Raw genomic sequence first — 12,794 nt, 5'->3', positions numbered from 1 at the left:
GAAATGTGCATATTACTGTATATTTACTGATACAGACTTATTTAAAAATCAACAATAGGTCACTCAGTGATTTAATTCCATAGCTTGTACAACTGATACCATGGATAATGAAATGAAGTTAGAATTCTCTAAAAAGTCAAAGATTACAGTAAAAATACGAAATCTTAAAAGATTTAACATGTTTATGGTTTAAGTTGTCTCTGCAACTTGGGAATGTGGAATATCCACTTTTTATATTAGGGCTTTAGCTTCTCAAATATTCTGTTAAATCCCAGATTTACTTTGAAACAAGAAGAGGAAAAGAGGCTCAGAATAGAAACACTATATGAGAAAACAAGAGAAAAACTCAGAAGCAAAGAAGATCAATATTGTAAAGAGATGGAAGAGAAACAGCAACTTGAGTTACACTCAAGGAATTTAGAAATGGAGTTAATAACACTGAGAAAGCTCTTGAAACAGGTATATTAAATAATGAGTTAAACTCTTGTCTTACTTTTTGCTTCTTTTTAACCGGCATTGTATTCCAGTATGCCTAAAGAAGGAGGTACGTTGTTAATGGAAGAGGCATTGGATAACTATTGCCAAAGTTTGAGGACAGTTGAGAACAGTTGTTTCACAAGCATCACAAGCAGGCTGTTCTCTTTTTTTTTATCTTTTTTCCCCTTTTCTTCCCCCCTTTGCAAGTTCATGATTCCTTTATTCTTTTTTCAAAATTTAGGTTTCGTTTTGTATTTCAGGCGAAGCCCGACTTTGAGTTATTCTTCTAAATTACTACAAAACACTCTGTATTGCTTCTTAATTTTTCAGAAGAAAATGAAAATTTATTATTTATAGATGGATTATTGTAACTGTGGGGAAGCAAAAATATTTGAAAGAAAATGAAGGAGAATGGGAAAGTATTGCTAGTTATGATTTTTCTCAAGATGCAAGTAGTTTAATTATATTACTGTAGGTTGAAGAAGAGCGTGATGAAACACAGAGACAGCTTTCTCAGGAAAAGAGTGCCAGAGCCCTGCAAGAAGGAATTTTGAACAACCACCTTTGGAGACAGAAGGAACTAGAAGAAGAGACAAGAAGAACTATAGGAAAAAATTCAGAGGTAAGCAGATTTTTAGAATGAACACGGTGAAATTTAATTCATTAGAAAAAATCTTAAAAAATCTTAAATCTTTTCTTTTCTGCTTCTTGATGGATTATTTACAGTTTACCAATATATCTTCACTGTGTAAATACCCTTTATGTTTTCCCATATGTCTTTAAGTTCCGGAAAGCGACATCAATCCCATATGTACCGGAATTGCATGTGCAAGTAGGAAACTAATAGAAGACACTATTTACCCTGTTTCTTAAGCTACCTGGTATTTTTCATTTTGTAGACATTTTATCATCAATTTTTAAGGTTTCTATCAGTGAAACGCTCCCACATCAAGGTTGATCAGGAAGAAAGTTGGTTGACGCTCACTCTTTGTGTTCCCATTACTTGGTTTTGTTTGTTCTTTCTTGTAATTACTTATTCCCTTATCAAACTTACTTCAAGTATGCCTTTCTTTTCCACCTCACATACGAAAATTTTATGGAAGAATATCAGCAATTATTTAAACTATGTAGGAGTTAGAATAATTGGATGAGAAAAAGCAATCATAAACACTGTATTTTAAAAAAAATCTTGAGAAGCATTTACTGAATTTACTAAGAATGCACAGTGCTTTGAAGAACAACTTGGTCTTGGCTGTGCTGCCCGATAAATGTAGGGTGAATATGTTTATGTGGTAAAAAGTTATATCTATAATAAACAGGAAATTACAAGACTATTGCATTCCAGGGGCAATTGAGTTGTATAGCTACCTTCCAGTACTATAGATAACTGCTAAGAAAGCATTTGACAACTGATACAAGATGAAAGGTAGCATTTATATTTGTTGCAATTTTGCTAAATTTCCCAGAAGGAAAATACCCTTTTTAGCCTTGTTTTTACTGGATTTGGAATACAGCTAAATTAACCTTGAAGGGAATATTTTAAAGGTATGCACATACAAGAAAGCACTGTCACTTTAAAAGCTTTATACTTGAGATATTTTAAATAATTTTATTATTTGGTTGCTGGTTTAAATAAAAAAAAAAGGCATTGTATATTTGGGATGTTCATTTAAGTTTTACGGGTATGTTGTGCTTCCAGCGTGTGCGTGCCTTGTACATGTGCATGGGTTCATAGAGTAGCTTATGTATTATCTGGAATTTCACTCTCATCTTTGAAGTCATGCTTCAGTAGTAGAAATGCTAAAATGCAGTTTGATGCTGAAGTGGTTTTGTAGATTCATTTTCAAACTTCTATTTCTTCATGTTCTCTGTGATTCAGGAATCCGACACTGAGAGAGAAAAGGATCTGTTGTTCAGAAATCAGTTACTACAAGATGAGATTGCTATGCTAAGACTAGAACTTGATCAAGTAAGACTTAGGCACCAGGAGGAAGAAGGAAAATATTTAGAGGAAAATGAGACCTTGAAAGAAAAAAATGAAGATCTCAAAAAGGAACTTAAACTGAATGAGGAAGCCTTAACACAAACAGTTTTTCAGTACAATGGGCAGCTGAACTTACTAAAGACAGAATCTGCAGTGCTAACTTCCAAACTTGAGCAGACAAAAGAAAGCAAAGACAGACTAGAGACAGAAATTGAATCATTTCGTTCCCGCCTGAACACTACTGTCCAAGAACTTGAACGTCATCAGTCATCAAAAAATGATGTTGAACGAACATTTCAGAGAGAACGTGATGAATGGCTTCGCTTGCAAGACAAGCTCCATCATGACCTCTCTGATGTGCGAGAAACCAACAAGAGCTTGTCTCAGCAGTTGAGTAAAGCTGAAAGCAAAGCTAATAGTCTAGAAAACGAGCTTCACCAGTTGAAACAAATGCTCAGAGAAAAAACATTGCTTTTAGAAATGACCCAAAAAGAATTAAGTCAAGCCCAGTGTCAGGCAAAGGAATGCGATCATGCTCGACAACTTGAGAAAGATCAAGTAAGCAAATTTATGATAAAGCAGGAATCCATGCAGGAGCGATTGGCCCAGCTCCAGAGTGAAAATCTTTTACTCCGTCAGCAACTGGAAGATATGCAGAACAAGGGAATAATCAAAGAAAAAGTAGTGAATGATGTGCAGGACCGGTTTAATGATATTTTCAACAAACTCAGAGCTGATACTGAAAAGCAAGTTTACCTAGTGGAAGAGAGAAACAAGGAATTAAATGCCAAGTGTGCTGATTTAAGAGAACAAGTCTTTAAACATGAGACTGACAAAGTAGAAAGAGAGGTAAAGTATCCACTTAGAAAGCACAATTGAAAGTTTGTCAGTTCTTGGAATTATCTTATACCTAGTACATTCTAGAAGCATAAGTTTTGGGATGTGTGGGACCAAATAATGCTGATTTGTTCAGATCTGTGTTTCTCTTGGAACTGTGAAAGGTTTTAGCAAACATGTTGCTGCTCAGATCTGATCAGAGAACAGAAAAAAGGTATCCAAGTCTAAACTTCGATCAAGAAAGGTAATTTGTCTCTAGAACTTTTTTCATCTCTCTTCCTTTGTCCATTTTATGCCCTGTAGAATGATTTTATGTATTGGATGGGTTTTATATATGTATTGCACTGATGACACAAATAAGAGTGGTATAAAAGGAAAAACCATCCATTATGGAAGTGTTGAGAAATAGAGATGCAGACAAGTGAAGTGATGGGGAATGAATTTATACTAAGCTCCTACAGAGAAAAAAATTACTTCTCCATAAGTTGCCATCAAAATAGAAGAGTATTAGTAGTGTCCAGGTGTTAACTTATGTATGTGTTTAGGGGGTTCTAAGGGGCCTGCCTGTTCCTTGAGAAGTTAATTTCAGACACCGACCTAAGCTTTCTCTTCTCTACTTTATGAAGTGTAGCCATATTCAAATATGTTCTTCCTTTGTGGCTCTGTGAAAGACTAACTGGACAAAAGACTAATCAGGAACTCAGTTAAACTGCCTTTCTGCAAATTGACACGATACATGAGTGTGAAACATGCTTCTGTGCAGAGCACCAGCATAATTCTATGTCGCTCAAACATGCATGAACCAAGTGTTGCTCCCATTTCTGCATGTACATGTTTTTTAAGAAAAAAGGTGGAAGAAAATAAAGGTGGGGGTAGGAGTGAGGAAATAGGTAGACTAAATGTAGGCAAAAGTAGAAAAAGCTATAAAAAATGGGAGAATGTATTATATATGCTCCTAGGGGTAGGTAGGGTCTTCTCTATTGAACAAATCCAGAATCTTTGAGTGAAGTAGATTCTGCATGTGTCAGATAACCACCTTATTCATTTGTCATTTACTTTAAGGTGTGGGGGAGAACTCTAGCAGTGCTGTCAGTCATTTCAATCTGTGAATTGCTTTGTATTCTTACTACCAAAATAACAGGTTCCTTTTGAAGATACTACATCTCTATCTGAACTATCCAGATTTTTGTAAACCTAATCTGTCAGTATAAAGGCAGTTGTTACTCTAAAATGAACTCAGTAAGATGACTGCCAGAGGATGTGATTCCATGTACACTTAAAGCATATCTCAAAAGAGCTTTCAGATATATGTATTCTTTTAATCATAATTGTATAATGGAGGAATAGAACAAAGAACGGTTTAATACAAAATCCTGCCTTTGGTCGTCAGAGTAATATCAGCAGTCAAACTATAGCTTTTACATCACAAAAGATTTCTTAGGGTTTTGTTAGAAAGAAATACATGATTGCAGTATGTGCTTGTGTGTTGTTCCAAGAAGAATAATCCTTGAAACTTTTTTTTGTATTAGGAAACAGAAGTCCTCATGAATAGCTCCTGATAGTTTGAAGGTGCTCAGCTGAGAAAGATGAAGGGAGGTCATAATCTGTAGATGCCTGCTGGTTGGTGGCAGGCAAAATTTCATACCTTTTAGTTCAATCTGAAGACAGGTCTAATTGTATAATCAAATAAGTTAAAGGGCTATTTCATGTTCTTACCATTTCCTTCATGCTCATTTAACTGTTTCATTAGGGCATGATCAGGCAGCTACAGCAGGAGCTTGCTGATGCTCTTAAAAAGCAATCTATGTCAGAAGCTTCACTTGAAGTTACTACACGCTACCGCAGTGACCTGGAGGAAGACAAACTGCGCTTGCAAAAGGAATTGGAGAAGGTTAAAACCAAGGTACACAATGTCTGTAATTATATGAATAAATCTGAGGGTGGCTGCTGAAAGTAGGAACGAATGATGTCCTAAAACCTAGAAGAAACTTCAGCAGAACAGATTCAGTGATGTGTGAATGAATGGTAATGTTTTATTGTGGTTTAGTCCCAGTCAGCAACTGAGCACTACACAGCCACTCTCTCACTGCCCCCCAGAGGGATGGGGGAGAGAATTGGAGGAGCAAAAGTGAAGAAACCCATGGGTTGAGATAAAGACACTTCAATTGGTAAGGTAAAAGCCGCACACGCAAGCAAAGCAAAATAAGGAATTAATTCACCCCTTCCCATGGGCAGGCAGGTGTTCAGCCATCTCCAGGAAAGCAGGGCTCTATCACGCTTAATGGTTACTTGGGAAGACAAACGCCATCACTCTGAATGTCCCCCCGGTTCTTCCTTCTTCCTCAGCTTTATATACCGAGCATGATTTCATATGGTATGGAATATCCCTTTGGTCAGTTGGGATCAGCTGTCCCAGCTGTGCTCCCTCCCAGCTTCTTGTGCACCTGGCAGAGCACGGGGAGCTGGAAAAGTCCCTGACTTGTGTAAGCACTACGTAGCAACAACTAAACCATCTCTACATTATAAACACTATTTTTAGCACAAATCCAAAACATAGCCCCATACTAGCTACTGTGAAGAAAATTAACTCTATCGCAGCTGAAACAGGACATTTATAAACCCGGTGTCCATGATTGGAAGGTCTTTGACGTAAGGACACTATGTCCTTACTTGGAAAAAGGATTGGATTTGCTAAGGCATTTTGCAGAATAAACTGGTGTGTCTATAGCTTACTGCATTTGGTTGGGCCAAGCAGGTTAATTTCTGAAGAACAGTAGAAATAGTGGACTGCACCTGGGATTTTTTTTTTATGCTGTCTGTGCTCCCCTGCCCCACCACCAGGTAACGTGTTGTGTATTTTGAAAGCTGTTGTAAATTATTCTGCATATATCTTCCCCCTGCCCCCTTCTTTGGCCCTGCTGTAATTTGCCAGCCTTAAGCAGCCTTCTTGCAAGTGACCTGGAAGCTGCTTTCTGAGGCAGGGACCACATTTTGCAGCGTTCTTCAAAAACTGGAGCAGAGAGGCCTCAGAGCTCTGAAATAAAAATCATCTTAAATCTCCTTGGGAGGGAGCTGTGAAGAAGCTGTAGGAGAAGGATGAACTATTTAAGTCACATTTTCAATGGAGGAGCAAACAAGCGGATACAAAGAGTGTCACGAGTCACTGGAAGGGTGTGAGGGTCCGTGTCGGTGCTTAGAACTGTGCTATAGGAAACCAATGTAGGGATGGGAGAGGCCAGTATAAAAATAACAAAGTAACACCGTTTGTGTTCATTTGCTAGTAGAAGTGAAGGTTTGTGGGTACTTGAAATGATTACAGTTCTTTGAGGAGAGGCCACGTGCAGATATATGCAGTACTTGAATCCTGCAGCAGCAGTTGACTCCTCTCTGTCAAAGCTCACCTGACTACTGTGGATTCTTACTCTGATTTTACAGCTGCGGCAGCTGGAAGAACAGCATCTTCAGTCCGAGCGTTGTGTTCGTGACTTGCAGACGGCCTTGGATAATAAGGAAAGAGAAGTAATAGCTTCGTCCCAGAAACTGCAGGACCTCCTGTTGGCATCTTCTGGGACTAACACCACTATAAAACAACTGGAGGAACACGTGCAACGGTAAGAGAATAACACAGTGAAGCAAGGTGCCTGTCGCTTTTTGGGACTGTGCGAAAACAACAGGAGAGCCTTGTAGCATCACAGCAAGTTAATACACGATTTTGCTGGATGCGCCTCGTTTAGATTATGGTATTTCACACTGTTCTTTCAGACTTGGTGCTCTGGGGCATTTCCATAATTAGACCTGTATTTCTCTTTAAGCCTTGAAATTGAAAATGCCAGATTGGAAGCCACAGTCCAGCAACAAAGCAATAGGATTGAAGCCCTTCAGAGAGACCTGCAAGCCTCTGCCTCAGTAAGCTGCTCATAAACTTCCCTTCTTGTGATTTCCTGAGCCTAGTTCACTGTTTCTGCGGGAAAATTTTAAGATGAGGTTTTCCTGGAGAGCCACGGGGACCTCAGTTCCTGCGTTCTTCTGAATAAAGGCTGCTCAGAAAACGGCCTGGTCCATTCCCCAGCTTTCTGGTTTTGAGAGTTTTCCCATGCTACTATAGCAAGTCCTACTTAATGCTGTAAAAGGCAAGGATTTGGTACTAAAACACACTATCTGCCTTAGTCCCATCATGAGATCAGATGTTGCCTCAGACACTTGCTGCAATGTGTGTTATAAAGGTATTTATCAAGTTAACTCATGGAAATTCCAGAGGATATAGATGTCAGTTGCTTCGTGCCAGAGGCCTGACTGGCATCATGAGACCAGAAGAAAAATTATACTCCCCAGAGCTTATGCTATGCTAAAGTGCTTTTCCTTTGTCCATTTCATGTGTATTTGCGTTCATGAAACGGTGAAGACAAATGCCTTTAGTGTCATTTGCAGAACTCCATGCAAGCCTTGGAATTTTCTGGTGCCGCTACACAGTGGTAAATTTTAGCTCAGATAAGTTGCTTTCATCTGTGGCCTCTATGAAGCAAATTATTTTTGTGTTGTTGCCAGCGTCCTGGGGTTCTTGTTAAGACTATAGTTGTTAATTAGTGCTGAAGAGATTTTGAAAGTAACTACATGTGAAAGTTGAACTTCGTTATGTACTGATACTGACAAGAGAAGAGGGAAGGCAGTCACAATGCTGGTCCTTCCCCCTTGGTTAATAGGGCATGGGTTTCAAACGTACTGCGGTTGCGAAAAGCTACTCCTGCTTGTTTTCACTGAAGATTCTTTATATCCCACATGGTGTTCTCTCTTCCTGAAGCAAACAGCAGAAACTATGATTGCTAACAGTTTTACAGGGGCATCAAGCTAAGGCTATTTTGATCGTTGGTGCTGGGTGTAAATACTATAGGAATAAAGAGGTGAAGAGGTGTAGGTAATATTTATTTTTGGTAATGAGGTGTATAACTTCAGTCTGGAAAGTCATAGTGTGTGTTCTTGCTGCTTTCAATGCTTCTGTAGGTTCATAACCGGCTGGAAGACTTGATAACTGGCTTACAGACAACACAGGCAGCTGCAGAGGACCAGCACCGACAGCAGGTACAGAAATGGCTTCTGCAAACTACTGTTCTAGTCTTTGAATTTTTTGTGTGCAGGTAATTGATGAAAGATCAGGTGGGCTGTGTAGGCACAGTTCAGCTGACAAATACCCTTCTTGAGGGCAAGCCACCCTCAAAGGAAAAGGCTGTAAACTTCCTCTTTCCCCTGCTGCTGCATTTTGTATCTGTGTGGTGGTGTGCAGGATACTTGGGTTCATCAGTGTGAGTCATCTGATGAATTCTCTCCCCCATCCCACCAGGGGGGAGTGAGCGAGTGGCTGTGTGGTGGATAGGATGGATAATTGTGGGCAAGGAGAGGATCTGTGGTTGAAAGCTGAGAGAGGAGACTGGACTTGGGAGATCTTGGACTTGTTACCATTGCAGCTTTGTCACAGCTTGCCCTTGAGATGTTGTTAGCCTCTGTTTTAAGACCCAGCATTTCACCTGCTCTGTAAGGACACTTGAAAAAGTTGTACACCCTGAGGATTTGTTATCTAAGTCTTTGTGTTAAGGTTTTCATTACTTTCTGTAGATCAGTAGGAATATTTTTTCTTTTTTTTTCTTTTTTTTCTCCTTACAGAATGCCACTAAAAGCATCTAGTCAACTTGCATTCTTTACAGTTTAACTGAATCAGCAAGTTCTGTTCCATTCAAATGCATCTGTTACACAAATCTTTGTCCCTTTGGGTAGAAGCACAAATAGCATTGCTGATTTAAAAACATTTTCTTGCTTGAAGATGTACAGTTGTTACAGAAGCAGTGAGGGTAGGGTATTTTCTAGCGGCAGGCACCAGAGGCATTACTATAAAGTATGTATCGTTCTGAGCTTCGGCAGGCCTTTAGAAAAAAGTTGTAGAGAGATTTTGTATGTGCGTCTGTGTGTCTTCTTATTCCTCAAAGTTGCAGCCTCATCGTGTCACTTCTAGAGCGTTCATTCTTTCTACCAGCTTCAGTTGCTGTTCTTGGTTATGCTTCCTGAGGTGTGTTTTACACTCCGCATTAACCTTAACCGTAGCTCTTGGGTGGGGAGAGGAAAGCTTATCCCTGTGTCCATTTAAGTTACTGCTTTCTATTGCAGTGTTGTCTTCCTGGTCACCTTAGTTTTCCCTCTTGCCACTGTTGCTTTCACAGGTGCAAAAGCAGAACATGCTGGCTCTGACATCAAAGGAATTGCACAGCATGTGGGAAGAGCAATTGAAGTCAAGATCCCATCTTGAAGAGCGAGTTGCTCAGCTTGACAGAGAAAAGGCTGATCTCTTGGAACAGGTGAGCCCAGAAAACTCTCCAGACACCTAGCCAATACCCAGGAGAACAGTGTTTATCTTTTTGTCAAGTTCTTACATATGCAGTGTTTTCTGTTGTCCCTGCCATTCAGACTCTTGAGTACCTCATCCTTCAGGGATCATCCAGGTAGCAAATAAAAGCTAGCTGGGTATCTTTGTGTAAATTCTGGAGTGGCTCTACTGGGAAGAGTTCCCACTGCAGTTGAGCACATGGAGCAAGGCTGCAATTCCCCAGTTCATTCTTTGGATTCCTTCTGGTCACCTACTGACCCTGTGGTTTCTGGGCAGGATTAAAATATTTCATGTATCCAGTGCAATGTATGGAGAGGCTGCCACATGATTTCAGGGTAGTGGGAGCTTAAAAGCCTTGCAGAAAAACATATTGAAGGAATTCTGGCAAAATGAACTAGTGCTTGGGAAACAAGAAATGGCTGCCAGTGTCCAAGGGGCAGTCTTTCCCTTTTCTCCTTTTCCGTAGAGGAAAAATGGAAGTACGAAGTCAAAAGAGCTGCTAGCTCTCCTCTGGTTTGGCTGAGAAAACGCCAAGAAGAAAAGCAATGTGTGAATAAATACCTGTAAAGAAGAGATGGAGGTAATGGCAGAGGGGAATAAAACATTGAAGAATTCCAAAAGGTCAAATTCTTCTGCGAGCCCCTGCCTATTGGTTGTTGAAGATCCCATGAAAGCTTTAGATTGACCTGTGCTGTCCCATGATGTCCATATCTATGTAATCCCTGCCATGAGCAGAGGAACTGTCGAAAGTGTTCTCCAGCATCTTTTCCATCTTTTTGCCTTGAAGCATTAGAAGAGGGTGGCCTTTCCTTCAGTGTAGGCGTCTGTTTCTGTGTTAGGTATTGGCCTGTTTGATGTGAAACCTCAAGTGATTAGACACTCAGGAATTCTGTCCCTTGGTGTTCTGTGGAACTTGGCTAACAGATAGCGACATAGATCAGCTTCTCAGTGAAGAATGGTAGATGCACATACTGCACGTGGATACTGTTCACATGCTCTGTGTGTCATGTATCTTTTCTATTGTGAAAGTGTGAGGGTGAAAGAAAGAAAGTGAAGAAGCTGGTAGAGTTGAAACGCCCAGTTGAACTGCGTCTGGACCAGGAAATGAAAAGAAACATCGAACTGCAGAAAGACTGTAAGAGGTATGGCTTTTTAGTGCGGTGAAGAGATATCCCCGTATAGAAGTCAAGCTTTATTGAACTTTAATGTAAAAATAGGTGTACATAACCATTTGTGAGCAAGTTCAAGCCCCATGGTAGTTCTTGTAAGGTGCTTCTGTACATGTGCCCATAGCTTCCAGTGGTTGCCAAAAGAACTGCAAATGCAGGTTGCCCTCTGGTTTTCCTGGGAGAGAAGGAAGTGACTTATTCCTCTTTTCATGTGAAATTTGGACCCTCCAAGTGATTTTGTGATACAGGAATGCTGTTTTTTCTCTGTAATTCCTGGTGTGTCAAGCATGTTAAAGATAAAGCAAGCCATGTCTGTGCTCTTTATAAGAGAGTATGTAAAAAGGGCCAGTTGTTCCTTTGCTTCATTGTTTTTTTGGCTAAATTGTTGTGCAGGTTGAAGAGGCTTCTGAACAGAGCTATGAAGAAACTAAGAGTGTATGAAGAGAGAGAGTCCCAGCTTAATTTGCAGGGAGAAATGAAGAACAGGTATTCTGAAATGGTCAATGAAGTTGGTAGATTAAGAACAAAGGTGAGCACTCGCTTGTTTAGGGTTTTGTGGTGGTGGTGGTTTTTCTTTTGAAACCTGTGTTACTCCTTTCCCTATACTTGTTTTCATGTTGGTGATTTCTTTCTTGGTTGTATTTTGGAATTGATAGACTTTTCTTGATGCTCATTCTACTGTTACAGTAGTACATGACTAGAACTAATACTGATGTAGTTATTATGGGTAAAGATGAAAACATGTGTAAAGCAGTATCTACAAGGGCACATCCAGGACAAGCTGTCGTGTAGAGGAAGGGCAATCCGAGAGTTGCAGCAAGGCTGGCAGGGTCCATGACCTCACAGGCCAGGGAACAGTCCCACAGCCCTCAGCAAGAAGAGCAGAACAGGTCCAGTGACAGTAAGCGGGCCCAACCAAGAGGGCAAATCACCAGGCCAGTCCATGGGGACGCGCAGGTCTGCAATCCAACCAGGACATTACGTCCATGGGTGAGGGTCAGGGCTGAGAGCAGGGAGGCCCAGCACAGGCTGGGCTGCAGCTCAAGGCTGTGGCAGCATCTCCTCGGTCTGACAGATGAACTCCTCCTCAGGAAGAGAAGGAAGTAACACGGCCATATCTCAGAACAACCCTATTAAGTTGGCTTTGCCCAAGATCACCCCTTGAGCCCTGTCTTAGGCACCAGCTGAGCAGGTGGCAGTTCAGGTTTTGCTTTTCTAAACGGTGTCGTTGATTCCCAGGGCACAATGCGGTCAGGTGATGCAGGAAAAAGTTCTGAAACTTATTGCTCGCTGGTAGTTGTCTCAGTGTTTCTTTCCCTTGTCATGGGGACCCAGGAGTAGAGTTCCCAGAAGGGCTTTTGACGTTGCTCTGGCTGTTCAGTAGCATGTCACCTTTTATCTACTTCTCCAGTCATTACTGAGATCTGTTGCTAAAGCAGCCATGTATCAGAACTACATTCATTTTTAGAAGGTGGTATTGCAGAATGGGTCAACTGCCTTTGCAGCAGCTCATTTTCAGTCCAAAAGTTTGTAGCATTTTTATGTTTCTGTTGGAAGAGTTATTTTGAATGACAGGGAAGGACATTACATTTAGGCGCTTTTAAATAAGTCTAAAGTTTCTACTTTCTGTTAGACTCTTTCAAGTGTTTACTATGCTAGTTTCCTCCACTTTTTTCGTAAAAGACAGGGCATCATATTTTATATTCAATAGGTATAGAAAAGGTATGTTTCTGGAGGGGGGAAGAGGAGGATGGAGCTGTAGTTGACCATTGGGACCTACTGAAAGTCTGATATTTCTTGCAAATTTTTGAAAATAGACTGCAGCTTTGGCCTAGAGAGAATACGTCTTCCTCCACTGCTACTGTAAAAGCTGTGTTCTGAACCAATATTTACAAATCTTTCAGTGTAATGGGAAAAAAAGAGTATCTGTTTCCTGTCTTGTCAGTTCTGTAATGAA

General features: G+C 40.4%; 1 protein-coding gene across 2 annotated transcripts in view; it reads left to right on the top strand.

The window, feature by feature from the left end:
• ANKRD26 (ankyrin repeat domain containing 26) overlaps positions 1 to 12,794 on the top strand; it is a 59,147-nt gene that overhangs the window by 35,932 nt on the left and 10,421 nt on the right. For both annotated transcript variants that reach the window (XM_075081133.1, XM_075081132.1), the window contains exons 23-32: positions 276 to 459; positions 953 to 1,099; positions 2,357 to 3,310; positions 5,049 to 5,201; positions 6,734 to 6,909; positions 7,111 to 7,204; positions 8,297 to 8,374; positions 9,505 to 9,639; positions 10,698 to 10,810; positions 11,231 to 11,366. In XM_075081133.1, the coding sequence (XP_074937234.1) occupies positions 276 to 459; positions 953 to 1,099; positions 2,357 to 3,310; positions 5,049 to 5,201; positions 6,734 to 6,909; positions 7,111 to 7,204; positions 8,297 to 8,374; positions 9,505 to 9,639; positions 10,698 to 10,810; positions 11,231 to 11,366 (2,170 nt within the window). The remainder of the gene's footprint in view (positions 1 to 275; positions 460 to 952; positions 1,100 to 2,356; positions 3,311 to 5,048; positions 5,202 to 6,733; positions 6,910 to 7,110; positions 7,205 to 8,296; positions 8,375 to 9,504; positions 9,640 to 10,697; positions 10,811 to 11,230; positions 11,367 to 12,794) is intronic.

Source organism: Phalacrocorax aristotelis, chromosome 1 (assembly GCF_949628215.1).
Source record: "Phalacrocorax aristotelis chromosome 1, bGulAri2.1, whole genome shotgun sequence".
Lineage (NCBI taxonomy): Eukaryota > Metazoa > Chordata > Aves > Suliformes > Phalacrocoracidae > Phalacrocorax > Phalacrocorax aristotelis.
The sequence above is the reverse complement of the archived record's forward strand: the minus strand, read 5'-3'. Positions and strand labels throughout refer to the sequence as shown.